General features: G+C 31.5%; 3 protein-coding genes across 3 annotated transcripts; 2 read left to right on the forward strand and 1 right to left on the reverse strand.

Annotated features, from left to right (window-relative positions):
• Positions 1-8,408: 8,408 nt before the first annotated feature.
• LOC131638046 (alpha-soluble NSF attachment protein 2-like) lies at positions 8,409-14,432 on the forward strand. Its single transcript, XM_058908607.1, has 9 exons — positions 8,409-8,737; positions 9,005-9,054; positions 9,145-9,217; positions 10,483-10,562; positions 10,753-10,904; positions 11,361-11,520; positions 11,610-11,657; positions 11,788-11,868; positions 14,136-14,432. The coding sequence occupies exons 1-9, from the start codon at positions 8,593-8,595 to the stop codon at positions 14,214-14,216; spliced, it is 870 nt and encodes a 289-aa protein (XP_058764590.1). The 5' UTR covers positions 8,409-8,592; the 3' UTR covers positions 14,217-14,432.
• A 1,314-nt stretch (positions 14,433-15,746) lies between these two features.
• On the reverse strand, positions 15,747-16,256 carry LOC131638037 (uncharacterized mitochondrial protein AtMg00810-like). The gene has a single exon (XM_058908597.1). It carries the CDS (start codon positions 16,254-16,256, stop codon positions 15,747-15,749), a length of 510 nt encoding a protein of 169 aa, XP_058764580.1.
• Positions 16,257-22,383: 6,127 nt separating this feature from the next.
• LOC131638029 (uncharacterized) lies at positions 22,384-24,985 on the forward strand. Its single transcript, XM_058908589.1, has 2 exons — positions 22,384-22,696; positions 23,280-24,985. The coding sequence occupies exon 2, from the start codon at positions 23,354-23,356 to the stop codon at positions 24,788-24,790; it is 1,437 nt and encodes a 478-aa protein (XP_058764572.1). The 5' UTR covers positions 22,384-22,696; positions 23,280-23,353; the 3' UTR covers positions 24,791-24,985.
• Positions 24,986-27,030: the final 2,045 nt, after the last annotated feature.

Consider the following 27,030-nt stretch of genomic DNA (forward strand, 5'->3'; position numbering starts at 1 on the left):
TATAATTAAAATTTATATAATTAAACTAATATTTGTAGGTATATTTGTCGTTAATTTAAATACAAAATAAAATTATACCATTGAAACAAATACGAGTAAAATATATGTCAATTATAAACATATTAAAATTGGTTTTTTAGAGTAATGTGTAAATATTTTTTAACGGGTCAAAATGAAATCACATCAAAGTGCTAAATTTTATATTATAATACATTTGATAACTCTTTATCGCATATACATATAATAAAATTTATCGTTGGATTGAAAATTATTATATAGATCATGTGGATAAAATTTAACACCAATTAAAAATCATTTTAAATGTTAATGAAATCCATAAAAATTAGTGTCTTATAAAACTTCGCCAAAATTATTAATTTTGATATTTTTGTTTAACCTATAAAATAATTTATGATTGATGTTAAATTTTATAAACATAACTATATAATAATAGTTTTGAATCAAACGGTAAATTTTGTTATACAGATATGCGTTAAAAAGTTATGAGAGATGTCATAATATAAAATTTGACATATTAGTGTCATTTCATCCTCACATTTTTTTAATAAATTAGTGAAATAATTTTAATAATTTCTATTATTTTTTATAATAATTTTAAATGTGATTTTATTTTATTAATTTATAAATTACATATATTTAATAAATATTTTATTATAAGTGCGCATAAGTACTTTTTTATAGTTATAATAAAAACTAAATATGTTATGCACCAATATTTTATTAATTATAATAAAAGTTAAATATATTTAAATATCTCTTTAGAATGATAAAGTGTAATGTATATATATGTATATGAGTTTAATTTTTTTTACATTATCAATGTATTTACATGACATCTATTCAATTATATTATTTAAATAATAACTAAAATAAAAGTCAAATACTTTCAATAATTAATAGTTGTGGTTTATGTAATTTTTTTAATAAATTAAGAGTTGTGATTGTATAAAATTTTAAATGAATATATATATATATATATATATATATATATATATATATATATATATATAATTTTAATTTAATTTTAAATGAATTACATTTTCATAAAATCGACCAAAGTCGTATTAAATAATTTATCTACTTTAATATATAAAAGTTGATTACCACCAAAATTCCGAAATTACCCTAATCACAGTTAATTTAAGATGGTTTTACATACCCCTAAGAGTAATTACACAACTAATCATAATTAATTCCAACAACTCATTTAATTCAAATCTTTTTTTATTGGAATATGAAAAATATGCACTACGTTCTATGTCACTCATTGCATTTGAACATTTATTTTTTCCAACCCTAATCATTATTAATTCTAAATAACTGCATTTAGTAGATTTTATTTAATTATTTAAAAAATTATTTAATTTTCATTGACTCGTGGTTTTCTCCATACAATCTTTCGCTTTTGAATTTGATAACCTAATATTAATTACAAATCCTATTTACAAATCCTATTTTACTATATATTCTTTTTATCAACCGTCATTTACACCAATCACCTCTTTTACCGTAAAAGTATTTCAAGCATGCTTCATATCAAATCTTATTTTACTATATTTTTTTTATAACAAATTTATTATATTTTTATATTTAAATAATAGATTTATTATATTTAATTAAAAAAAGAAGGATAAGATTTCATTATATATGAACTTCACGGGAGAGTTTGATTAAGATTTTCTCACGTAGACCATCTGACATTCCAATAAACTAAATATATGATTCTTACGGGAGAGTTTTAAAATATTAGGATTTTATTTTTTCCATAAATTATATATGATTCTTCAATTCATTTATTTCAATCTAAATAAAAAAAAGAGTGAAGACCCATTTTGGTCCCTCACAAAAACTACAGAACCCAAATTAGTCCTCCACAAAAAATAGGGCCCGGTTTAATCCCTTACAAAATATAACCGGGTCATATTAGTCCTTCTGGGGATATTTTTTTCAAACCGGTTTTGGAATCGAACTTAAGACATTTAGGTCACATCCTATGCCTTTACCACTATGCCAACGTACACTTGTGACAAATAATTCGCATGACTTATAGTAATATTAAAAATTCTAAATTTAAAATATAAAATATAAAATTTGTACCCATGAGGTCTCAAACTCAAGTTCCTTCAAATTTAATGATAGTCACTTCACTGTACTGTAAATATGAAAAGTGATTTAAGAGCGGGTGAATCAGTTAGATTAATCGGTATTAGTGAATTTTTCTCTATTATGAATGTTAGCAATATTGTTCTAATTTTTTAAAAATTGTTATAATAGTTTCAGAAAAATCAAAACATTGTTAACATTCATTATCGAGAAAATTTCACTAATATCAATTAATCTAATTCATGCAACCCCTCTTAGATTACTTTTCATATTTACAATAAAGTGACTACCATTTAATTTGAAGGGACTTGGGTTTGAGACACCGTAGGTATCAAAATTTATATTTTTTGTTTTAAATTCAGAATTGTTTAATATTACTATAAATCATGTCAATTATTTGTCATCAATGTGTGTTGACATAGTGGTAAAGGCATAGGATGTGACCTAAATGTCTTGAGTTCTATTCCTTCTCAAAACAAATCTTATCTTTTTTTTATATTTTAAAATCTGAATTGTTTAAAAATAAAATCAAAATTAAAAATAAAAATCTATTTAGTATTTAAAAAATAAAAATGAAAAATAAAATACGACTTGGCGGTCCAATCACGGTTTAAAAGTAGAAGAAAAAACCGGTTTGAAAAAAATATCCCCAGAAGGACTAATATGACCCGGTTATATTTTGTAAGGGATTAAATCGGGTCCTATTTTTTATGGAGGACTAATTTGGGTTCTGTAGTTTTTGTGAGGGACCAAAATGGGTCTTCACTCTAAAAAAAACTAACTACACACAAATAATTATAAAATGCATTAAATTTACTTTATTTGTTTTTCATGAAAAACTCAATTTTAATGCTAATATTAATGTTTTGATTTCTTAATGAGTGGTTTTTTTATCTTATATATTGAGTTAGATATAGTATAAATTAACAATATAATTATTTTATTATTTTATTATTTTAGTTTTTATGTTTAATTTTTTATTTGAAGTATATTGATGAAATAAATATTTTTAATATTATTTATTTATTAACAAAATGACTAATATATTTAATAAAATATTAAATAGTTTTTATTTTATTTTATTGCAATCTTATTTTGTTAATTAAATCGAATCTGTTAGATAAGACAATAGATTATTGTTATATACATCTACTTTTAATATAATAAAGTAGAATACATATGAAATCCTATCATTATCCCTCTAATCACCAATTTGAGGGTGATAATCGGGGACATAACGGTAATTGCATATCCTTTAATATTTTAATTAAAAATATATATTCCTTAATCATTGCATAACCTTTCAATTGTCCATTTTATTTTCCATCATTAATACTAACGTGAGTCCTTTGTATTGGAATGTGCAAATCTTCTTGGAATACAGCAAAACCCTAAACCACGCTTCTTCTCTTTGGTTTCTGAAAAACCCTTCAATTTTCTCTCATTAATCTATATATATTATGGCTTTTGATTTCAACCAGCAAACCCTAAATTTCAAACCATTACATTTGACTCATCTTCCTCTTCTATTACCCCCATAGATTTTAGGTTTTTTTTCAAGCTACTTCTGCGATCCCACCTCCATGTTTCACTGTATTTTCTTTTAAACGACTGACTGCTGTTTTAAGTTTTCTTTTTTTCATCTTCTGCAGAATATGACTCGAAAATTTGAGTGCATAAAAGACATTAGCGACAAGAAGGAAACATGGAGATTGGCTGTTCGAATTATTGATTCATGGAGCGTTGTTAACAGTAAGGGTGTTGAACATCTGGAGATGGTTATCATGGATGCTGCGATATATATTTTTCATTTTTCTTTAATCTTTGATTTTTCATTATTAAAAATAATTTATTGGGTATTAACCATGTTTTACTTTTGTTGTTAGGGTGATCGAATTCAAGTTTTGATTCGGGCTGATCATACAGATAAGTGGAAATCAAGAATTCAAGAAAATATGACTTCCATAATCCAAACTCATTGCTTTTAAGATTTCAGAGTTAACTGTTATGGCAGGTTCATTGGTGTGATTTTACAGTAAAAAGTTCATTGATGTAAGAAGTTACTCTTAAAATTATATGGGTTGCTTATGAGCTTTGGTGTCAAAATAAAGAAGACAATGAGGAGTATGAAGGTTGTGGTAAATGAAATATTATTTTCCAATATAGGATATAATTTATATTTCTGTTTGTCACAATTATTAGATGGATCTAATATTTTTTTTTTGTTTTCAATGTGTTTGACATGCTTACAACTTGAAGATGATGAATGTTCTCAGAAGATTCATTCTGGCAGCAGTAATGTTTAAGAGAATATAAATTTTGGGATGCTCAATTTTGCTTTTGCAGGTAATTTGGCAATTCATGATCTACATGTATTAATTGTTAGATTTGGAAATTTGAATTATAGTGAAAAATGTTAAAATAGTTTTTGTTTTGATTTGGTGCAGATAAAATAATTGTTAGATTTGGAAATTTGAATTATAATGAAAAATGTTAAAATAGTTTTTGTTTTGATTTGGTGCAGATAAAATAAGTACGTGGAATTAAGCATAAGGAATGTAACGAAAGAAGCATTGGAAAATTATCATTTATAAAAAACACAATTTTCTAGATTTTCCTAAAGTCATGGCTGTTGACTTCTCCAATGCAAATAATACTCATAATTTTTTCAGATTTTATTTAATTATAATTGAACCATTGGTTTTTTCCTACAATGATTCAAGCATGAATCAAAAAATTTTGTAACTTCATTAGTTCCAATGCTTCCTTCTCATTATCATTTGCCTAGGAAAATGTAAGGTCTCTACAATTCAATTTATTATACTACTCATCACATTAAACTTATTCTATCATAAAAACTCTATTAAATTTATTTAATCGACATTAAGAATCAAAATATTTTGTCACTTCATTACTTCCCATGTTTCCTTCTCATTATCATTTGCCTAAAAAGGTGTACGGTCTTTACAATGATTCAATTTATTACTACTCATCACATTAAATATATTCTGGCATAAAAATTCCGTTAAATTTATATGATCAATATTAGTAAAAACTTATATTAAAGGATGCAAAATAATTAATAAGTTTGAATCATTAAATTATATAATTATTAAATTAGATTAGTCAATATAATGAAAATGTAATGCTTATAATCCATATTTTTTAAAAATTAATACAAATTATTTGATTATTGATATTATGAATAAATTTGATTTCGAGTGAATAATGAAAATTAATGTCAATTATGATTTAATTAATGATATAAATATTTGGTTTTTTTACCAATTATTCATTCATATCAATTATAACACGTACCGATTACATGTGCCCATTAGGAATGAATACTATAGTTTAAAAAAATGGTTATTAAATTAAAAAATCCATAATATTCTCGAGAAAACTGTGTTTTCCATGCATGTTGGAAAATTATGATGTATGGAAAATACAATTTTCTTATGAAAAACTCAAATTTGTCATTTTTTAATTTAATTTATATTATTATTATTTAATATTTATAAAAAAGAAAGATAAATTCATACTATATTTTTGCATATGTAAATTCATAATATATGAATTTTATATTCATATGATACTTTTTACAATTTTCTTATCACATTTCTTAAAGATCATATACTATAGCATATAATTTCTAAATTACTACACAAATTTAACAAACATAATATTATTCAATTCATTAAATCTAATCAAATTATTAAAGCAATATATATTTTTTTGGTGTATAATATATTTTATTTTATAATATTTGTTAATAGAAATTGTAAAATTAAAATTACAAACAATTATCAAAATTATAGACAATTTTTCCATCATATATTTGATTTAATAGCAATTATGAAATCTATGTATATCCTGACAACTACTACAATTTCATAAATTAAATTATATTTGTATGACAATCAACATTTAATTTTTTTCCTGTTAATTCGTATAAATTAATATACATATTTAATTGTTTCTCAAATCAAATAATTATAATGTATACTAAGATTCGACATTACGAAGGCTATGAAGAAAATGACATATATAAAGTTATAAGTCATGAGTATATAAATCCAATCCCAAATTTACAACAGAGTCAATAATACAATACAGAAGAATTTAAAAATTATAGGCATGTTTGACGGGCATGCCCAACGATCCGAGCCATTTAAAAATTATAAGCATGCCCAACGATCTGAACCTATTTTTCTGACGGGCCGACAAAATATTTACTTAAAATAGTGGCGGAGCCAGGAATTTTAGATAGCCTGGGCAAAAAATTTAACTGCAAATTACATGTGACATAATATATAAATAGTCATAAAGTGTGCTACATAAGAGAGATGAAACCTAACATGCGAATATTGTGCTAAATAAAATTAGGAGGCAAGTGCCCTCTCTAAGACCTCTTTGTGCTGAATGTTCGAATAATATCAACATCTTTAATTGACTTGAATATCTCCCGCTCGGTGTAACATATCATCAAGTCATTGAACCACAAATTGTTGATTTTGTTGAGCAAATTAGACTTGATAATCCTCATTGCTGAAAAAACTCTTTCAACGGATGTTGTCGACACCGGTAATATCAAAGTCAACTCAATAAATTTGTAGACTAATATATTACTTAAGGAGAGACTGATGCAGTTGGAATGCATGTGAACCTGAACTCTTAGAAGATTCTGAGTTATTTAATTTATGAATGAATTTAATTGTCTTAAATTTAATAATAAACTTAACTAAGAAAGAACTTGAGGAGAGCTTACAAACCTTATCTTAATGGACTGTTTAACTTAGGAGGAGCTTACAAACCTCATATCCTTAGTAGACTGTGTTATCAATTAATTTATATAGGGGATATAAAACTATTAGAAATTAAGTAATTAAAAAAAAGAAACAAACAGTAGCAAAACAAAATTAAATAAAAAATTTATTGAATAATAAAAACCTAATCAAATAAAATTACATGTTTTCTATTTTTTTAATAAAATAAATAATCTAATAATAATAAAAGAAAACATTTTTTGTGTTTTTTAAAATATTTTTTAACACTAGAATAAATTAAGTAAATTAGACAAAAGATTAAATAAATTAATTCTAATAAACTAAAAGGAACTTGTTTTTCCTTTTATTTATTTTGATTTAAGTATATGCATTAAATATATTTTGGGTTTTTTTTTTATATATGTTTTAACAAAGCAATATATTCATGTTATAGAATTATCATATATATATTTATTTTTATGATAGTCATGACTAATAATAAAAAATAATACTGACGTAGGAATATATAAGACAAGTACTATATATTAGGGGAATGTTAACCAGTGCTTCAAGAGCACTCTTTAAGTAATTAAAATGGTAAGTTTTTTTTTAAAAATGTGTGTATTTAATCTATTAAAAAAGTATTAGAAATTAAAATATTGACTTTTATAATAAAAAAAAATTATTGAGTATCTTAACGAGTGCCCTGAGGACACTCGTTAGCAAGAACATTTGTTGTAATCATTGTTTAGTTTTAAGGGAGTTTTTTTTTTTTTAATTTTTGTTTTGATTCTTAAATAATTAATTGGGTTGAGTCTGGACCATTGGTTATTCATCTGTTTTAATTTTCACACTCTATTTTTATTAATTTTGCCCCTCATTTTATCTAAAAATTGATCACTAAATTGGGAAGAGTACAAAAAACATAGGGGTTGAGCCCGGGCGCATGCCCGGGCTGGCTGGGCCATAGAACCGCCAATGACTTAAATTGAACAGATATTAGAGATCATATGTACTTCTGAATTACTATAGCATATAACTTCTAAATTACTACTTAAAGTTAACAAACATAATATTATTCAAATCATTAAATCTAAGCAAATTATTAAACCAATATATTTTTTTGGTGTATAATACGTTTATTTTATAATAATTTTTAATAGAAATTATAAAATTAAAATTATAAACAATTATAAAAATTATAGGCATGTCCGACGAGTCAGTCCTGTTTTTCCGCTATATATTTGGTTTAATAACAATTACAAAAAATATATATATATATATATATATATATATATATATATATATATATATATATATATATATATATATATATATATATAAACTAATCTTTTTAAGAGAATAACATTAAAATTTTTTTATATTAATTCGTATAAATTAGTATACATTTTTTAACCATACCATAACTATATAATATTTATTTAATATTTATATCGATGACCCCGTGCAAACGCACGGGTCCTTTGCTAATTTTAAGAAAAAAAAGAAAAAAGTTGACAATTTTCGCTGGCTTAGACCTTTTCGTTTCGTCTCGTTCCACTTTTTCATTTGCAGTTTTTGGGTCTTCAGAGTCTATCTCTAATATCTCTCTATTCTCCTCCTTTCTCTTATGATTCTTCTTCACCTCAAAATTTCCGCAACACAGTAAATCGATCCATCATTTGCTTCCGATCGGAGTAAAATGGCCGATCAGTTAGCAAGGGCAGAGGATTTCGAGAAGAAAGCTGAGAAGAAGCTCAACGGTTGGGCCATATTCAGTTCAAAATTCGAAGATGCCGCCGATCTATTCGATAAAGCCGCCAATTCGTTCAAACTCGCTAAATCATGTATTTTCCCTTTCTCTCCTTATTTTCTCGGTGTTAAACTAGTTACTGAAATTGTTATCGTTATTTTTAGGTTTCCAATTCCTGATTTGAAATTGTTATTGATCTGATTAATTAGTTGCGATAGAATGTAATTTTTGGAGTTTTGTGAGATATGATGGAATTATCATTGCTTTTTGTTGATTTTTGTTGCATGATTTTTTTTGGTAGTGAGGATTTAGGATGGAATAGTTCTGTATGTTGTTTTGATTCATCTATTTGTCATTTTAGGGGACAAAGCGGGATCGACTTATGTTAAGTTGGCGAATTGTCATTTGAAGGTAACAAATATGAATTAGGTTTTTGGCATGTGGTTTTTCCTGCTATATTTCATTTAGGACTGCTATGACATTGTATTCTTCTGTTTCTAGTTGGAAAGCAAGCACGAGGCTTCACAGGCTTATGTTGATGCTGCACATTGCTATAAAAAGACTAATATAAGTGGTATGTATGCATGTTATGTAAGTAGTTGTCGGTATTTGAACTGAATTCTTTTATGGTTGGTAACGCTGTTAATTTATTTGGGATCTGCTACAATATTGAAATTTTGGGTTTATATTCATATTTTCCTATTTTGCATAAAGGATTGGTTCTTGTCGTTTAACTCAGTCAAGTATTGCTTCACGGTGGACCAACAACTTAATGCTATGAAACTATAGGGATCTATACTAGAAAAAAAGAATTAGAGGGCCCAAAGCTCAATTGAGTGTATACAACTCCCTCCATTTCAAAATAATTGTCGTTTTAGCATAAAAACAATGAGTGTATACAACTCCCTCCATTTCAAAATAATTGTCGTTTTAGCATAAAAACAATGTTTAAAAATGAGTGTTGTGACTTGTTTTGCTTTTCCAAAAAATTGTCGGCATTACTTTCAAGTCTTTTCCATTATACATTTATGACAACGATTAACAACCAATAGTGAATAAGGATGTTTCTTGAAATTGCAACATTCTTTAATTTATCTATATTTTTCTTACTCGGTGTGAAAAGACCTAGGACGATAGTTATTTTGGAACTGATAGAGTATATTATTGTGATCAAAATCAATGTTGAATCTAAAAATAATTAGTAATATTGGCTTTGATTATCTGTCATGCACTTCAAGATAATACTACATATTGTGTGCTGCGAATTCTTGTCCTCCCATTCTTGTTTTTCATTGTTGTCTGTTATATGCTTTCTCATTTATAATTTCTGCTCCAAATGCTGCTCTTGCCTCCATCATTAAGGCCAATTCTGTTTAGCACTAGTATTTCTATTTATCAATTTCTTAAAGCAAATCAGATAAAGCAATACAAATCAGATAAAGCAATGGTATCCTCTTTGCATAATCATGTAATATAAAAAAGTCCTTATGCTATCTTGATGATTAAGCCATCCATATCTATAACTCAAACTACATATATGCTTTGAACAAGCTTTAACTAGGGATTAATATCATACATCTAGGCTTGTTTTAGTTAGTTATTGAAAATAATTTGCCCAAGTTGCTGACTTTTGAATTCCGTCTCATATGATTCTTTTATAGATGTCTTTATTCCATATTTTGATTTGTTATTTTCTGGATATTGGTTAGTTGGAATTTGTGATTATGTAGCTTAACTTGAATGAGATATATATCAGTCTAGCTCATGTTAACATTTTTACCACTTGCATAGTGTAGAAAATGATATCATTTATTATTTTTTCTCTCTTTTCTGGTACAGAGGCTGTATCATGCTTAGACCATGCTGTGAATCTTTTGTGTGATATTGGCCGGCTCTCTATGGCTGCTAGATATTTGAAGGTATATCTGCATCTTTATTAGATTTTGATATAGTACAATACTTTTATATTAAATGCTTATATTATCCCCTTTCGAGGGTTGACATTTTTTTGTGCACTTTCGCCCAGATCCCAGCTTCTGGGCATTGAATGTGTGACTGAACTGGAATCTTCATGAACATGTGATAACTGGGTTTTACTATTATACACAGGAAATTGCAGAGTTGTATGAATCCGAACAAAATATTGAGCAGGCTGTTGTTTACTATGAAAAGTCAGCTGATTTTTATCAAAGTGAAGAGGTGACCACTTCTGCAAACCAGTGCAAGCAGAAAGTGGCCCAATTCGCTGCTCAGCTGGAACAGTAAGATTCTATACTTTCTGCATATTTTATCTCAATTATTTCTTCGTCCTTTGGTTAGTAATTTGTTCTTAGAATTTCTTTTCTGGCTTTCTTTTTTCTCAGCACATTTCTCCACCTCACTCCATCTATGATTAACATTCTTTCAGTGCATTGCAGATTGTTTGATTTCAGGAATTTAGTAGTAATGTCTATTATTTAAAAAAAAGCCTAGTATGTCTCTTTCTACAACTCATATTGTGTTCATTCACTTGTATACACGTTAGCAGAAGTGTGTCCATTTCTTCCTTTGGTCTCTGACATGTCTTAGGGTGTGTGATTTGCTCTAGTAAGTGCAGGAACTATTAGAGTAATGCAGTTTTTTTTTTTTGTTTTGAAGGGAAGAGACTTTATAACTGCGTCTACTTTATGTTAATTTGAATATTTACTGTTCCTTTTCTTTTTATCTTAACTCTTCAGATATCAAAAGTCCATTGAGATTTATGAAGAGATAGCTCGCCAATCTCTAAACAATAATTTGCTGAAATATGGAGTTAAAGGCCATCTTCTTAATGCTGGCCTTTGCCAACTCTGCAAAGGGGATGTTGTTGCCATAAATAATGCACTAGAGAAATATCAGGTTTATAAATTTTAACAGTATACGTCTTGAGACATTAAACATCTTACTAGCTGCTGAATTCTTTGGTTGGGTATGTATTTGTTTTGCAGGAATTAGATCCAACATTTTCAGGAACGCGTGAATATAGGTTATTGGCGGTAGGTCACCGTTATTGGATATTGAATTTCATTATTAATTTTTTCACGACTAAAAGAATTGGGATTATTTTATTCACAGTTTACTTGTATATTTTGCATATGAAATAATGACATATTTTTGGGTGGATAGGATGTTGCTGCAGCAGTTGATGAAGAGGATGTTGGAAAGTTTACTGATGTTGTCAAGGAATTTGATAGCATGACCCCTCTGGTAAGCTTCAAAAAATGTAAATTTGGAATCAACATTCCCATATAGTTTATATTAAGCAGAAAATTTCTCAAGTGTAGTTTCTGTTCATATTTAATTGTTACTGAATAAACACAACATTTCACAACCAAATCACCCCATATTACTGCAATTAAATGGAAATATTTTCATTAACTTACACCTGTTTGGAATTTTATGCTGAAATTTAAGTTCTAATTGACCTACCTCCTGTAAAACTTGTATGTTGTGTTGTTTAATCAATATTGTTAAGAGTCTCACAATATATGGCTTAAACATGTGCAAGTGGGGGCAATCCTCACCCAACAAGCCGGTTTTGTATGGTTGAGTTAGGACAAACTACATTTCTTAACATGGTGTCAGAGCTTCGTTTTAGATCCGTTGAGCCACCTGTTATCAGGTTTCCGCTATTGGGCCACCAACAATTTATTTCCACGTTCTAGATGTCCAATCCTAGAGCATTGGACGCTCGTTGTTGCTCTCGACTTCCCCGTGCTTCATAGCAAGTGGTATCAGAGCCACGATTCATCTTGACGGGGGAGGAGGAGCTGGATTTGGTGTTCGATCATATTATAAAATGTGGGAACTCACACTTGTGGGGGTGAATGAGTGGAATGTTAGATTTATAAGAGAGAGGATCCATAAACCTGATTCCTTAAGGTTTTGGGTGGAGACGTGACGTCTCCCTCTCTCGTGGCCCAAAAGCATTGGGCGCCTGTTGGTGCTCCCGACTTCCCTAGTCTCCCCACCAAGTGGTATCAGAGTTGGCTTAAGGACTGCAATGTGAACATTTAACCCAACGTGACGATGAGTTTTGAATATGTATGTGTGGTTGGAGTTTGAAGTCTCACATTGCTTAGGTTCATGGGCTATTGAACATATAACTATGTGAAAGCGTAACCTCACCCTTTGAGCTTTTCTTTGACTTCTTTTTCAGACAGAATCTTCTCGGTCAAACGCTTTCCGGGTAGCCAGTTAATTTCCCGGGCTGCCCAGTCAAACCTTTGAGAGTGTTAGTTAGTTCTCCACGACCATCATCATTCAGAGCAAAAAGAGAGATCTGCAAGGTTGAAAACTTGCTTGTTGTCGTTGCTCATTGTTGAGCGAAAGGGAACAGAGGCAATAAGAAGCAAAGTTGGGAAGAAAACGAAAATTAATTGGCTATCCGGGAAATGTTTGACTAATAACTTATGAAAAAGAAGTCAGAGAAAATCTCAAAGGGTGAGGTCGGCTCTCACATATTTATGTTCAATAGTCCTGGAAGTTAAGCAATGTGAGATTCCGGCCACTAGACTAATAGACCAAAAAAAAAAACAAACCTTATCTCACTAATGGGGTCGGTTACATAAAACAAATTCCGCCATAATGTTCTATCTAAGTTCATGTTTCTATCCAATTTGTTAATCTCAAGATCTTTTTTAATAGTTTCTTTGGGTCTTCCTCCACCTCTAGTTGTTTGACTACTCCCCATTTGATCTACTCTCTTCATAGCTTAATTTACAAATATTCCCTTCACATACCCAAACCACCTAGGCCTATTTTCCATCATCTTATACTATAGGTGCTACCACAATACTCTCTAATATTGTCATTTTTAATTTTATCCCGTCCCGTCTTATCTTTTCACGTGTTTTCTCTTTAACACGTGAAAATAAAATCAATGAAGCATAGAATTTCTCTCTTTTATCGGTGTTACAAATGCTGTGGCTAGATGGTCAGGGGTTCAAGGAGTAGAATCAATTTCTTTTAAATTCAAGGTAGGACTGACTACCTATAGTTAACTCAGTGGAGCCAATCCTTCCCTGGGTTTGCTAGGTGGGAGCTTTGTAGCACCAGTTTTCCATACATATGTTTTCTTTTATCGAAGTTACATAATACATTATGCTTTGAATTTGATGATAAACTGCTTTGTTATGATGTTATCCTTGTGTATTTAAGAGTGTTCAGCGTTATGGTTCATGGACAGGATGTTGCCTGGTCTTGACACATGCAACTGGTTCGTTTCCTGTAATGATAGCTGTGTATTTTCTGTCAAAACAAGTTTTGTATGAAAATTTTAAAATACAAATAAATTATTGCCTCTGAAATACCGTGTGCCTGTCATTCTAGTGTGCAAAGCCTACTTATCTGTTGAAGAGTTTGGTGTTGTTGACTTAAACGTCATGACGGTGCCGATATGTTTCCTTATTTTTGCATACCATTAGTAGCTTTAGTGTCTGCAGTTCATCGACATTATTTGCTTGCGTGTGCAGGATTCTTGGAAGACGACACTTCTTTTGAGGGTGAAGGAAAAGCTGAAAGCCAAAGAACTTGAAGAGGATGATCTTACATAAACTGTAATCCAGCATTCTGTTGGTTGGACATAATATTGATGATTTTCTTTGTTCTATGCTTGGCTGTCCTGTTGTTCCATCCTACACTTGTATTTTATAGAGTGTACTTGCTTTGCTTTCTCAATTGAATTGGCCGGACTGAATTCAAAAAATGATTTTATCGAGGTTGCTTGGGCTTGAGTTTGAATGAAACTACTATGATATATCTTGTTAACACTTTACACTCAGTTTACCTGGACCAGGTTGTAATGTTATATACTCATGTTTTCTTAAGCCATAGATATATGCCCCATATAATAGTACAGTATATAAAAACAGAATTTAACAAAAAGAACAATATTTCATTCTTCTTAAAAATAGAACAATATTTCAGGATTTAAGAAGACTGATTTAAGATAATTTATAGACTAATTATCATATTTCTATAAGTCAAGCCATATTGTAGAGTGAAAGTTTTGAGAACAAGGCTTTTCAATCTAGATTAAGGACTAAATTGTTATTGTGTCATAATGGGTGTGTTTGGTTCAAGGATTAGAAAGAGAATAAGTTACTCGGGAATAAAAATAAGGAAGTTTGATTTTAGGGTATTTTTAAAAAAATGTGTTTGACATATTATTTGATACTCTTAAGAAAACTAGTATATATTTTTGGGTTAAATATGTTTAGGGTCTATAAAATTTTATTCTCTACAAATTTTTTGTCCAATTTTACGCGTCACGTGGAAGACTGTCCGTCACTAAAAGTTAGAAACCGTCATTAAAACTATCTTAGAAGATGAAGATTCATGACAAACCAAAAATCCGCCACTAAAGCCTAGAAACCGTCACCAAAACTATCTTAGAAGATGAAAATTCATATCAAACCCAAAATCTTTCTAAAAACTGTCACTAAAGTTATAGTGGAAGATGAAGATTCATATCAAACCCATAATTCGTCACTAAAAGCTTAAAAACTATCACTAAAATTATATTGGAAGATAAAGATTCTGTTGGAACATACACAATGTATTTTGGTGAATCAATGGAGAAAAGTGATTAATTTTAGAAGATTAAAAGGAGAGAATAATAGAGGGAGTGAATTGAGATGAGGAGAAAAAAATGGCATTTGAACACATGTTATAGTGAGGGATATTTATACAAGCTATCAAAAACAAGTGGAACACAAAACAACTTAAAAAATAAGCTAAACTGCCCAGACTCGGGCTCGTAATCGGTTACGCAAAATCCTATAACAAGTTACGTCCACACATCCAGAAATCTAGAAGCTGGAACCACATGCTGTAACTGGTTACGCTATTTCCCGTAATCGGTTACGACGTCGACAAAACTTAAAACTAGCTTTCAGAAGAGCTTATTTGATAAGCTGTTCACACCACTTCGCATCCAAAAGCTTATACAACACTTTTGAATTATTACGCACATCCAATACACCACCTTAATTTAAATACTCCAAATTCTTCATGCCCAAGCTCATCACCAACTTCTTGAACACAACATTTGTGACCCCTTTCGTCAACAAATTTGCAAGTTGTTATTCTCTTCGACAGTCTCCCAATCTCAGCTTACCTTCACACACCAAATCCCTCAAGTAATAAAACCTCATCTCAATATGCTTGCTCCTCCCATGTGCAATGGGATTCTTAGCAAGGTTAATGGCTGGAACGTTATCAAGAGTACCTTTGATGTATCGTATGATCCTCTTAACTGTTGTCAAGTGAGACACCTTTGGTCTCTCCATAAATCTACTCGCAATACCGACACTAAACGCCAAATCTGGCCGCGTATTGCACAAGTAACATAATGATCCAATCATTCTTCTATATTGTGTTGGATCCACATTCTGCTCATCATCACTTTTGGACACTTGCAACCTTGCTTCAGCTGGTGTATTGGCAGCATTACAATGCTCCATATCACACCTCTTCAATATCTCAAGTGCATACTTCCTTTGGTGCATGAGTAGTCTCAATTTTGACTTGTGGAACTCTATGCCAAGAAAGTAAGTCATGACCCCAAGATCACTCATTTCAAACTCTTCCATAAGTTCACTCTTGAACTTAAATACTCAACTCATTGCTTCCCGTGATCAACAAATTATCCACATACAAGCAAATTATAATCACATATTTGCTTGCATGCGTCTTCACATCAACACCATACTCAGACACACATTTCTTGAAGTCAACGTTGACTAGGAAACCATCTATGCTTTTGTTCCAAGCTCTTGGACCTTATTTCAAACCATAAAGTGCTTTCTTAAATTTGTAAACCCTTACCTCTTGATTTGTCACAACATAACCAAGGGGCCGTCCTACATAAACTTCCTCCTCAAGTGGACCATTCAAAAACACAGATTTCACATCCATTTGATACATCGACCAATTGTTGCAATTCGCAATGCCAACAATTAGCCTTATGGTTTCTAGCCTAGAAATATGTGCAAATACCTCATCAAAGTCTATACACTCTCTTTGCTAAAATCCCTTCGCAACTAGTCGGGCCTTGTGCTTGATAATTTCACATTTAGGATTCTCCCTCACTTTATAGACCCATCTCACATCGATTGGCTTCTTTCGTTCTGGTAGATCAACCAACTTCTAAGTAATATTCTTCTCGATCGATTCCAGTTCCTCTTTCATCGCACACACCCACTTTGGATCACTTAATGCCTCTTCCGTGCTAACAGGCTTGGATTTGGCCATAAGCGCAAAGTGAATGAAATTGCTATTTTCATTGATTTCTTTATCCTAAAATACTTCACAATATCGGAGTCTCTGAGGCAAACCTCTTGGCCTAGTTGGTCGTCTACTGCATTCCCCGATTTCGGCTTCGACAGGTTGCTATTCTGTACCACCTGCAATTTTGAGAATTCAAATATTCACTGCCGTAACCGGTTACAAGATTCTCGTAACCGGTTACGCCTTCTGCTACACCAATCCCAACAACTTATGGTAGCAAGAATTCGCGCCTGTAACCAGTTACGCCATTCTGGCAATCAATTACAGAATATGTCAAACCAGTCCCAAGCATGCTAAACTACTTCAATTTTTCAACCTCGACTTCTCGAATGATCACAATATTCTTGTTTGCAACATCAAATAATTTATAACCTCCGGTGGGGTGATAACCTACGAGCAACATCATCTCCCCCTTGTCATCCAACTTCTTTAGAAGCTGGACCGGAACGTGTCGAAATGCTATCAAACTGAAAACTATCAAATGAATCAAGCTTGGTTTAAATCCATACCATACATCTTTTGGAGTCACCTTATCAAGCTTATTTGTAGGGCAACTATTCAACAAATAGGCGGCTGTAGAAACGAATTCACCCCATAACTCATGCGACAAGTTTTTTCCCTTTAACATGCTTCGAACCATGTTCATTATCGAACGATTCTTCCTCTCGACAACACCATTATGTTGTGGTGTGTAGGGTGGCACAACTTCACGCATTATCCCCTCATCATCACAATACTTCCCAAACTCATTCGAGGTATATTCACCTCCACCATTTGTTTTGAGAATTTTAAGCTTGTGACCGCTTTGCCGCTCAACCATTGACTTAAATCTCACGAACACGTCAAATACCTCATCCTTTTTCTTGATTAGGTATATCCATAGTTTCCTACCAAAATCTTCGATAAAAGTGACAAAGTACCTATTACCACCATTTGAGTTGACTTATATTGGACCACACACATCGGAGTACACCTCCTCAAGGTGATGCTTGGTCCTGAGACCTGCATCCTTGCTGAAACTACTCTTGTGAAACTTCCCTTGTACACACTCTTCACACATCTCAGCTGGAATATTGATCTTTGACAACCCAATTACCATACCAACCCTTTGTAAAGCTTCGTGGTCTAAAAAATTGAGATGTCCAAGACGATAGTGCCACAACCACTCTTCTCGAATTGCCTCTGTAGCAAGACACTTATGCTCAATTTCCTTCAATTCTATCTTGAAAGTCCTATTGGTAGCCATAGGAGCTTTAAGGACTAAAACCCCCGTTTCGGTCCAAAACGCGTAAAATTTTATTTTCCATGTGAATCATGTAATCCTTCTCAAACAATTGGAGAATACTCTAGAGATTACATTTAATTCCATGAATTCACAACACATATTTGATCAAGGAATGACCACCATCCCTTCTCATGATCAAAACATCACCGACCTTGTCGGCCGCTAAAGTGGTATCTTCTGCGAATTTCACCTTATTCTTCGTGGCTTGATTGAATTGGGTAAACCAATCCTTTCTACCTGTCATATGTGTTGAACAAACATAATCCAAGTACCACTCATCACTGCATTGGACTCTATCTTGAACCGTTACCATAACATTTTGCTCCGAACACGTTTCTGCAACATTTTTCAAACCACTACAGCTGCTACTGTTGTTGTCAACCAGCTCTCTACTGCCATAATTCTCCTACGTGATCATCACCATAAATGTGTTATCATCATCCACCTCCTGTCGAGCAACCTTAGCCTCATCGCTTTGATTTTCCTTTGCTTTCGCGTTACAATCTCTTGCGAAATGACCATGTCTATGACAATTGTAACATTTCACATTACTCTTGTTAAGTCTCTTGGTATTGTTTCCTTGACCAATACCTTTGGAGCTGCTTTCACCTCTTTCTCCCATCTAAACCTTTGAATTTTGTGAATCTTTTCCAGCAAAATTCTGGAAATTTGACTTCCTCTCGATGCCCATTTTCCTTTCGATATTTTACTCTTCTCATTGAACCGTGCGCAATCTCCGCTTTAGCTTTTTCATTTCCCTTTTCATCCGTCATTTGTTCGTGAGTCTCAAGAGAGCTTTGAAGCTACTCTTTTCTAAATGTTGAAAGGTTATTTGATTCTTCGATTTCCATTACAATATTGTCGAATCTTAATGTTAAAGAACGCAAGATCTTCGACTCAACATTCTGCTCCAAAACAGTCTCTCTGCACGACTTGATTTGATTAACCAAATGCGCAATGCGCGTCACGTATTCGTCTATTGTCTCCTTCTCTTCCATTTGAACCAATTCGAATTGTTGCTTGTGAGTTTGTAACCTTACTACCTTTGCTTTATCAACCCTTTCACAAGCTTTTTTCAAGGTCTCCCTAGCTTGCTTCGCCGAATCGCAATGAATAAAGAAGAGTGCCTTGTAATCTTTCTTCTTTTCTTCTTTGTGTGTAGCCTTCTGAGCATCTGTAGCTTTTGCCCGAAGTGGAGTAAATCCATTGTTAACCACTTCAAGAACATCTTAATAGCCAAACAACACATTCATTTATTTGTACCATTTATCATAATTCTTTGAATCAAGGGTTGGAAGATTGGTGGGAACTCGATCATTGGAGACGGTAGTCATCTTTGTAACGAATTAAGGATCATGAACTAGACTCTTGATGCCAAATGTTGGAACATACACAATATATTTTGGTGAATCAATGGAGAAAAGTGATTAATTTGAGAAAATGAAAATGAGAGAATAATAGAGAGAGAGAGAGTGAATTGAGATGAGGAGAAAAAAAATGGTATTTTCAATACACGTTATAGTTTAGGGATATTTATACAAGCTATCAAAATAAGTGGAACACAAACAACTTTAAAAATAAGCTAAACTACCCAGACTCGGGCCCGTAACCGGTTACGCCTATACACCCAGAAATCCAGAAGCTGGAACCACATGCTGCAACTGGTTACACTATTTTCCATAACCGGTTACGGCCTCGACATAACCAAAAACCAGCATCCAAAAGTGCATATTTGATAAGCTATTCACACCAATTCACATCCATAAGCTTATACAATGCGTTTGAATTATTATGCACATCCAATAGATTCATATCAAACCCAAAATCAGTCACTAAAAGCCCTAAAACTGTCACTAAAAATATTTAAGAAGATGAAGATTCATTTCCAAAACCCAAAACTGTCACAATAGCTTAGTAACCGTCACTAAAAGTATTTAAGAAGATGAAGATTCATGTCCAAAACCCAGAATCCATCACCATAGCCTAGAAACCGTCACTATATTCTAGATGCATATTCTCCTTCCCCAAATGCAAATGCAGACGAATAAATCAACACAAAGAATGATATCATCATATTTTTTTGAAGAATTTGTAAAGTTTTAATCATAAAATGACATAGAGTACATAATTTTATCGTGATTGTATTAAATTCCTACATGACATATAGAGTAAACGTAGGAATTTTTTTAGAGATTAAATGTTCTGCATATAGAGTGAATGTATGTTTGTTGAGATTTTGAATCGAAGTATATGTCCCAAATATATGAGGTATATGATATGAAATGAAACATTTACAAGTTGAAGCGATGGTTTTTGAATTGATGGAGGAAAGAGATGTTATGTGTTGGACAATGATAATTTGCGGAGCTACGCGATGCATGTTTAATAAAGAAGCATTGATTGTGTTTGAGAAGATGCAAAGGTATGGTTGAACTTTTAGTGATAGTTATTTGTTGTCCGTAGGTAAAATCATTTTCCAGTCATCAAAACTCTTCCACGTGACATGCCACGTAAGCCTCTATTATTAGAATATAACGGGAGAGATCAATTGTGGAGACAAAAAATATTGCGAGGACGATTTGAATTTTTTTTTTATAGAAACTAAAATTGAAGGGTACTATATTTATAGGGACTAAAAACTTATTTAATTATATATTTTATTAATAAAAATTATGTAAAATTTAATGGGAACAAACATTTCTACGTAAAAATAAAATTATTAAAAATTATTTTATTCCTTAAAATCTTTATGCTTTTGAATAATTTTTTTTCAAACTTTTAATAAATATGAGTATAACCATTTTATAAAAAATTATTGACAAGGAAAGAAAGTGAAAAGATTGAGACATATCATTAAAAATAAAGTAAAAAAAAGCACATTCTTATCAATTTTTATTTCCATTTTCCGACAACTTGTGGTGGGTTTTCTTTTCAACTTGGTTTTGTGAGATTCTATCAAAACAAAAGATGTGAAATCAAAATAGCGAAGCCTAAGCCACATCAAGTGCAGCAGTACTTTTTATCAATAAAGTTTTAGCCATTAGCTTAAGAAAAATGCTATTACACTTAAAATCTACACTACACACTGTATTTACTATTCACTAATACGGTGAACATGTTCATCTATATGGTAAATAATGTTTTTATTAAAAAAATATTAACTTTTTAAATATTTTTATAGACTAAAGAATACCAATATAAAAATGATGTGATTAACCAACTTCATCACTTTATTAATCAATATTTTCCACTTTATTAACTAATTTTATTTTATTATTAAAAATTATTTTTAATATTTAAGTACTTATTAACCAACTTCATGACTATATTAATCAATATTTTACACTTCATTAACCAACTTTATTTTACTACTAAATTATTTTTAATATCTGGATGCTTATTAATCAACTTCATCCATTTATTAACTAATATTTTATACATTATTAATCAATTTTATTTTACTATTAAAAATTATTTTTAATATCTGAGTCGTTATTAACTACACAATAAACTATATTAACCAATTTTTTACACTCAATTAATCAATTTTGTGTTACTATTATTCATGCACTGTTCATATTATTATTCACAACCACTATTCACCACTACTTACGTTATTATTTATGTCATTATTCACTCTTCATGTCATTGTTTACGGTGAAAAGTGAGTTGGGTGTAGGTATACAATATGAGTATTAACTTAATTACATTGCCGTTCAATTTCTTTTACTCACTCCAGGAAAATTTAGCCGGATGCATAGTTTTTTAAAAAATTAATCATAATATTAAAAAAATATTAAATTTATATAATTATTTTAAAAATATATATTTTAATTTATCTTAAGTCTTCACATAATCTATTTGACAAACATTCATTTCATTGAAAGTGATTGATTCCCAAAATATTTCATTGATACTGTATTGCATAAATAAATTAATTAATATTTTAATGAGTTTACGTGTTTCTTTCTGCATTTGAGTAACATTTATAAACTTGGTCTACATATATGTTTTTCTTTTAAATTTTAAATCTTAGCTTTTACTTTAATTAAATACAAGTTAAGTATGCGTGAATTAAAAAAATCTTACTATTAATGTGTGGTAACAATGAATAATGATTCGTTAATTGAGAGTAATTACACGAAGAGGTATATGGCAAGAGGCTCGTGCATGGAAATGAAAATAAAAGAGAGAAAAAAAAATCAAAAATTAAAAAGAGAAAATTCCTTTTTCCATCCACAATCCCAATCTTGAATACTCCTTTCACTTTTTTCTTTTTCTGGAAGATGTCAACCGTATATTTGAATCCATCTCTCATCGTTGTTACCTGCTACGCCTACGACGATCCATTCTTCGCATTTCTTGTTTTTGGAATCGATTCAACTTTACCAAATACTATTATTCTTGTTACTGAAATGGAATCACTTCCATCCAAAACCAAAAACCCCTTCATCATAGGTATGACGCATGTCTCACTCACTTTACTATACTCAAACTCAATTATTTTATTCAATGTTTTTGAATTTTTGTATGTTATTGCTCTTAAATTGATCATTCTCTTATGGCCACAGTTTTATTTCCTGGATTACTTTAGGTTGTATGTGTTATTGCTTGATTTGTAGTTAATTTGCTTGGAACTTAGAAACTTGCTCTGCATGACACAGACACCGGCAACACTGACACGTGGACACCGGTAATAATTTGAAAAAAAATATAAACTAAACGTAATCACAAGTGTATGTCGGTTTCACACACCTGACACAAATACATATTTTGGTGAATTCTTATCTGCCTAATTTAAAAAGTTGGGTAAAGTTACCTCCTTTATAAAATGCTTTGAAAATAACAAATATTTGTAGTATTTTAATAAATAATTAAATGCGTTAAATGTATGGAATCTTATGATTGGTTGAAGGTACACTACCCAACTTTTTGTGATGGGTAGAGAAGTTGTCCCCACATATTTTTAGAGGTGTCATTGTTATAGAGGTTATTATGGATTTAAATCTTACAACAGATCATCTTGTTATGTCTTTTGCAGTAATCATTCTATACCTATAACATTGGTGATGTGGTTCTGATTCTGGTTGTAAAATCTCAAAGTTCAATATCAGAATGATTCCAGTTGATAATGGTATTATTACAAGTCCCCGAAATGAAATTGAAGAATCTAATGGGAGTCAAGTGAAGGAGTTTGCTTCTCTACATATTTCAACCCCTAATGAGAAAGACCTTATTTCACAGCCTGTACCTTCTCCTCATTCCAACAATGGACTAAAATCGCGTCTCCGTACGATGTTTTCTAAGAAAGTTGATTGGAATTCAGTCAAGAAAATGTGCGTGGAATGGATCAAAAACCCGATGAACATGGCACTTTTCGCGTGGATAGCTTGCGTCGCTGTTTCGGGTGCGATTCTGTTCTTAGTCATGACAGGAATGTTGAATAATGTGCTAAAAACTAAGTCGGAGAGGAATACATGGTTTGAGATAAATAATCAGATACTAAATGCACTATTTACGCTTATGTGTTTGTATCAACATCCAAAGAGGTTCCACCAGCTTGTTCTTTTGTGTAGATGGAGAACAGATGACATATCTAGACTTAGAATGATTTACTGCAAAAATGGTACTGGTAAGCCACATGAATGGAGACATATGATGGTAGTGGTTATTCTTCTGCACGTTAATTGTTTCGCTCAATATGCACTTTGTTGTCTAAATTTAGGATACACAAGGTCTCAGCGACCTGCAGTTGGAGTTGGAATTACTATATCGGTTGCAATTGTGACACCGGCCATAGCTGGATTGTACATTATTCTTGGTCCGCTTGGGAAGGACTATGATTGTGAGGTGGATGAAGAATCACAAGAGAAAATTACGAAACCGTTTGAGAAAAAGTATGCATTTGCATGTAAAGATCGACGGGGAGAAGTTATAGAATTAGAAAATAGACCGAATTGGAGTGGAGGAATATTTGAAATATGGCATGATATATCTGTATCATTTCTCTCACTTTTCTGCAGTTTCTGTGAGTTTGGTTGGAACATGGAGAGACTTGGATTTGGGAACATGTATGTGCATATAGCTACTTTTATGCTGTTATGTATGGCTCCTTTTTGGGTATTTGTATTGGCTTCTGGTAACATTGATGATGATAATGTTAGAATAGCTTTAATAGCTGTTGGAATCATCCTTTGTTTTTGTGGTTTACTCTATGGTGGCTTTTGGAGGATACAAATGCGAAAGAGGTTCAATTTGCCTGCATATGATTTCTGTTTTGGAAAACCATCGGTTTCTGATTGTACGCTTTGGTTATGCTGTTGTTGGTGTTCTCTTGCTCAAGAAGTTAGGACTGGGAATAGTTATGATATCTTGGAAGGTAAGTTATGTTTGAAATCAATTGATACTTGCGATCAAGTTTCAATTTCAAATTTGGATAGAGAAGATGTAGTAGTATCAACCAAATCTGGCACAAGTTTTACTCTTGAAAGAGGTAAAGAAGGAACAATGACTCCACCAACTCCATCATTAATACAAAAAGAAGATTGTTAGTTAATCTATGAAAGGAAAAGAGGGAAATGATTCTTCTTGATTGTTTTGTATGTATAACATCATTGTTTTGTTTGAGATGATCCCTTGAACTTCTATGTTTACCATTTCTGTTAGGATAAGGATTTTTATTTTTCTGTAACACTTGCACAAGTGTTTGTTTATATCAGAATATTAAGTTTAAATTTCAAACTACTCATAAGTTACTGCTGATCTCATCACTTTGGAAGAGACCTCAAGTAAATGATTTAACCTTAAAATAAGGAGAGTTAACTGTGAAACTACTTACTTATGTCTCAAGAATATATAAAAATTATCAACATTCTGCAGTTAACAAAACTCATATTTATAATAGTATAATTTTCCGAGGGAACATTAAAAGATTTATGGAATCACAGTAATCTCGAAGACAAATTAAGGAAAGACTCCTCTTTCAGACCTTATAGTATGCATAAAATCGATTGATTTCTTTGGTTAGTAAATTGTAATAACAATATAAAATCTTGGAACAATGGTTTTCACAATAATAGATTATATATTACTATTGTGTTTTTATTATTATAGATAAAAATATGTTAAAGATCGGTACTATACATTTCGTTTGGTGTCTTTAACTATGACTAGTGTCACTTTCATGTATAGCCCAAGGTCTGTCAAACACAAGTGTTCTCTTTTGTTTCAAAAGGAAACACACAAAGACATTTTGTCTAGCCTTATAGGTAAAATAAGGACCAGATCCTCTCCCGTTTTTCCCCTCCTGTTGTGTGTGGCACTGATTCTAACCATTTGATTTTTATTTTATTTCTCTCTCATCTAATTAATGGTAATGACTAATTTTTTTCGGCCATTAGATTTAAGGCATAATGATGGTTGAATGGAAAAAGCAGGAGATAATACTGGTCCGTAAAATAATCGGACCTTCACTTTTTTTACTTCATACAATGATTTTAAAATTATGTAACTACACAGTCGTCAAAATGAACTTCAATCAGGCATATTTTTGAACTTTTACTTTCGTTGCTTCATCCAGTTATTTCTTATGGTTTGACTAATGGACTTTCATTTTTGCAAGTTGATCCAATCATTTATTGTGATGTGAAATACGTAATTACAAGAGTCTCCCACATCCTTCAAAGTCATCTCTCTCTGTGTCTTCTTGATCTTCTGATGTCTTCGCCATTGAGACTTTGTCATTGGATTCTTTCCTTTTTAGTTTTCAAATATAAAGACTTGTTGTTTTAACACTTAGAACTCTTTTCTATAGTCTATAGATAAATCTCTTCTCAATTCGAAATTTTTTCCATTTTTCTTGTCGTTGTCCCCTATTCTCATTTGGCCTTACCCACCTATCAGTTGGAGCATTAGTTGGAAGTTTGAATGTTACCCTTCGATTTTCCTTAGGGTAAGGACTCACTCTTCGTTTCTCCTTTGGGTAGGAACCGACTGGCCTCCTAGGGACTCTTCGTTTGTCGAACACAAAACTGCTCCTAACGTCTCTCCAATTGCCATTGCTTCAGGCATATTGAACTTTTTCAAAGTTCTCTGACGCCTTCCTATCATACACTGCACTGCATCTGGACACATTAAAGCCTCCAAATTCTTCTTATGACTACGAACAAGGAAATCGAGTAGTCTCTCCCCAACCTTTCGGTACACCGTCTCCATTTGACTTTCCTCTTTTTGGCCACCCTTTCGACCTTGTTCATCTCAGGGGGCTAGTCGAAATCCCCCATGTTCACTTCCAAGTTTGGACCATCAGTGATATTGACTTCTTGGAATTTGATTCTAAGGCCTTTAGTAGCCTTTGCCATTCAACTCTTGCAGCAAAACCTTCAGTAGTCTTACCCTTGATATCTTTGACAATTAGGCCTTTAGTAGCCTCCTTCGATTCGACACCTGTAGAAAAATCTTCAATGACTTTGTCTTCAAGATCTTGGTTGATGAGGTAATCAATAACCTCCACCATGTTGATGTCTGCAGGTTCAACATAGTTGGTATCAATTATTGGCAAAAGGTCAACATCCACCTTCATCTGGTTTTTTCTCTTTTCGCCAAACTTTAGGCGTCCCTCCTTGATAGCATTTTGAATGAGATCCCTGAAAAGAAAATACTACGAGGTTTTGTGCCCTAAAAATTGTGATATCTGCAGAAACCTCTTTTCTTCCGTTGCTCTAACGGAGGAATTTTGACACTGGGTGGCACTATCATTTGGCCATCCTTTACTAATAAATTGAAAATTTCAT

This window comes from Vicia villosa, unplaced genomic scaffold, assembly GCF_029867415.1.
Source record: "Vicia villosa cultivar HV-30 ecotype Madison, WI unplaced genomic scaffold, Vvil1.0 ctg.002149F_1_1, whole genome shotgun sequence".
Lineage (NCBI taxonomy): Eukaryota > Viridiplantae > Streptophyta > Magnoliopsida > Fabales > Fabaceae > Vicia > Vicia villosa.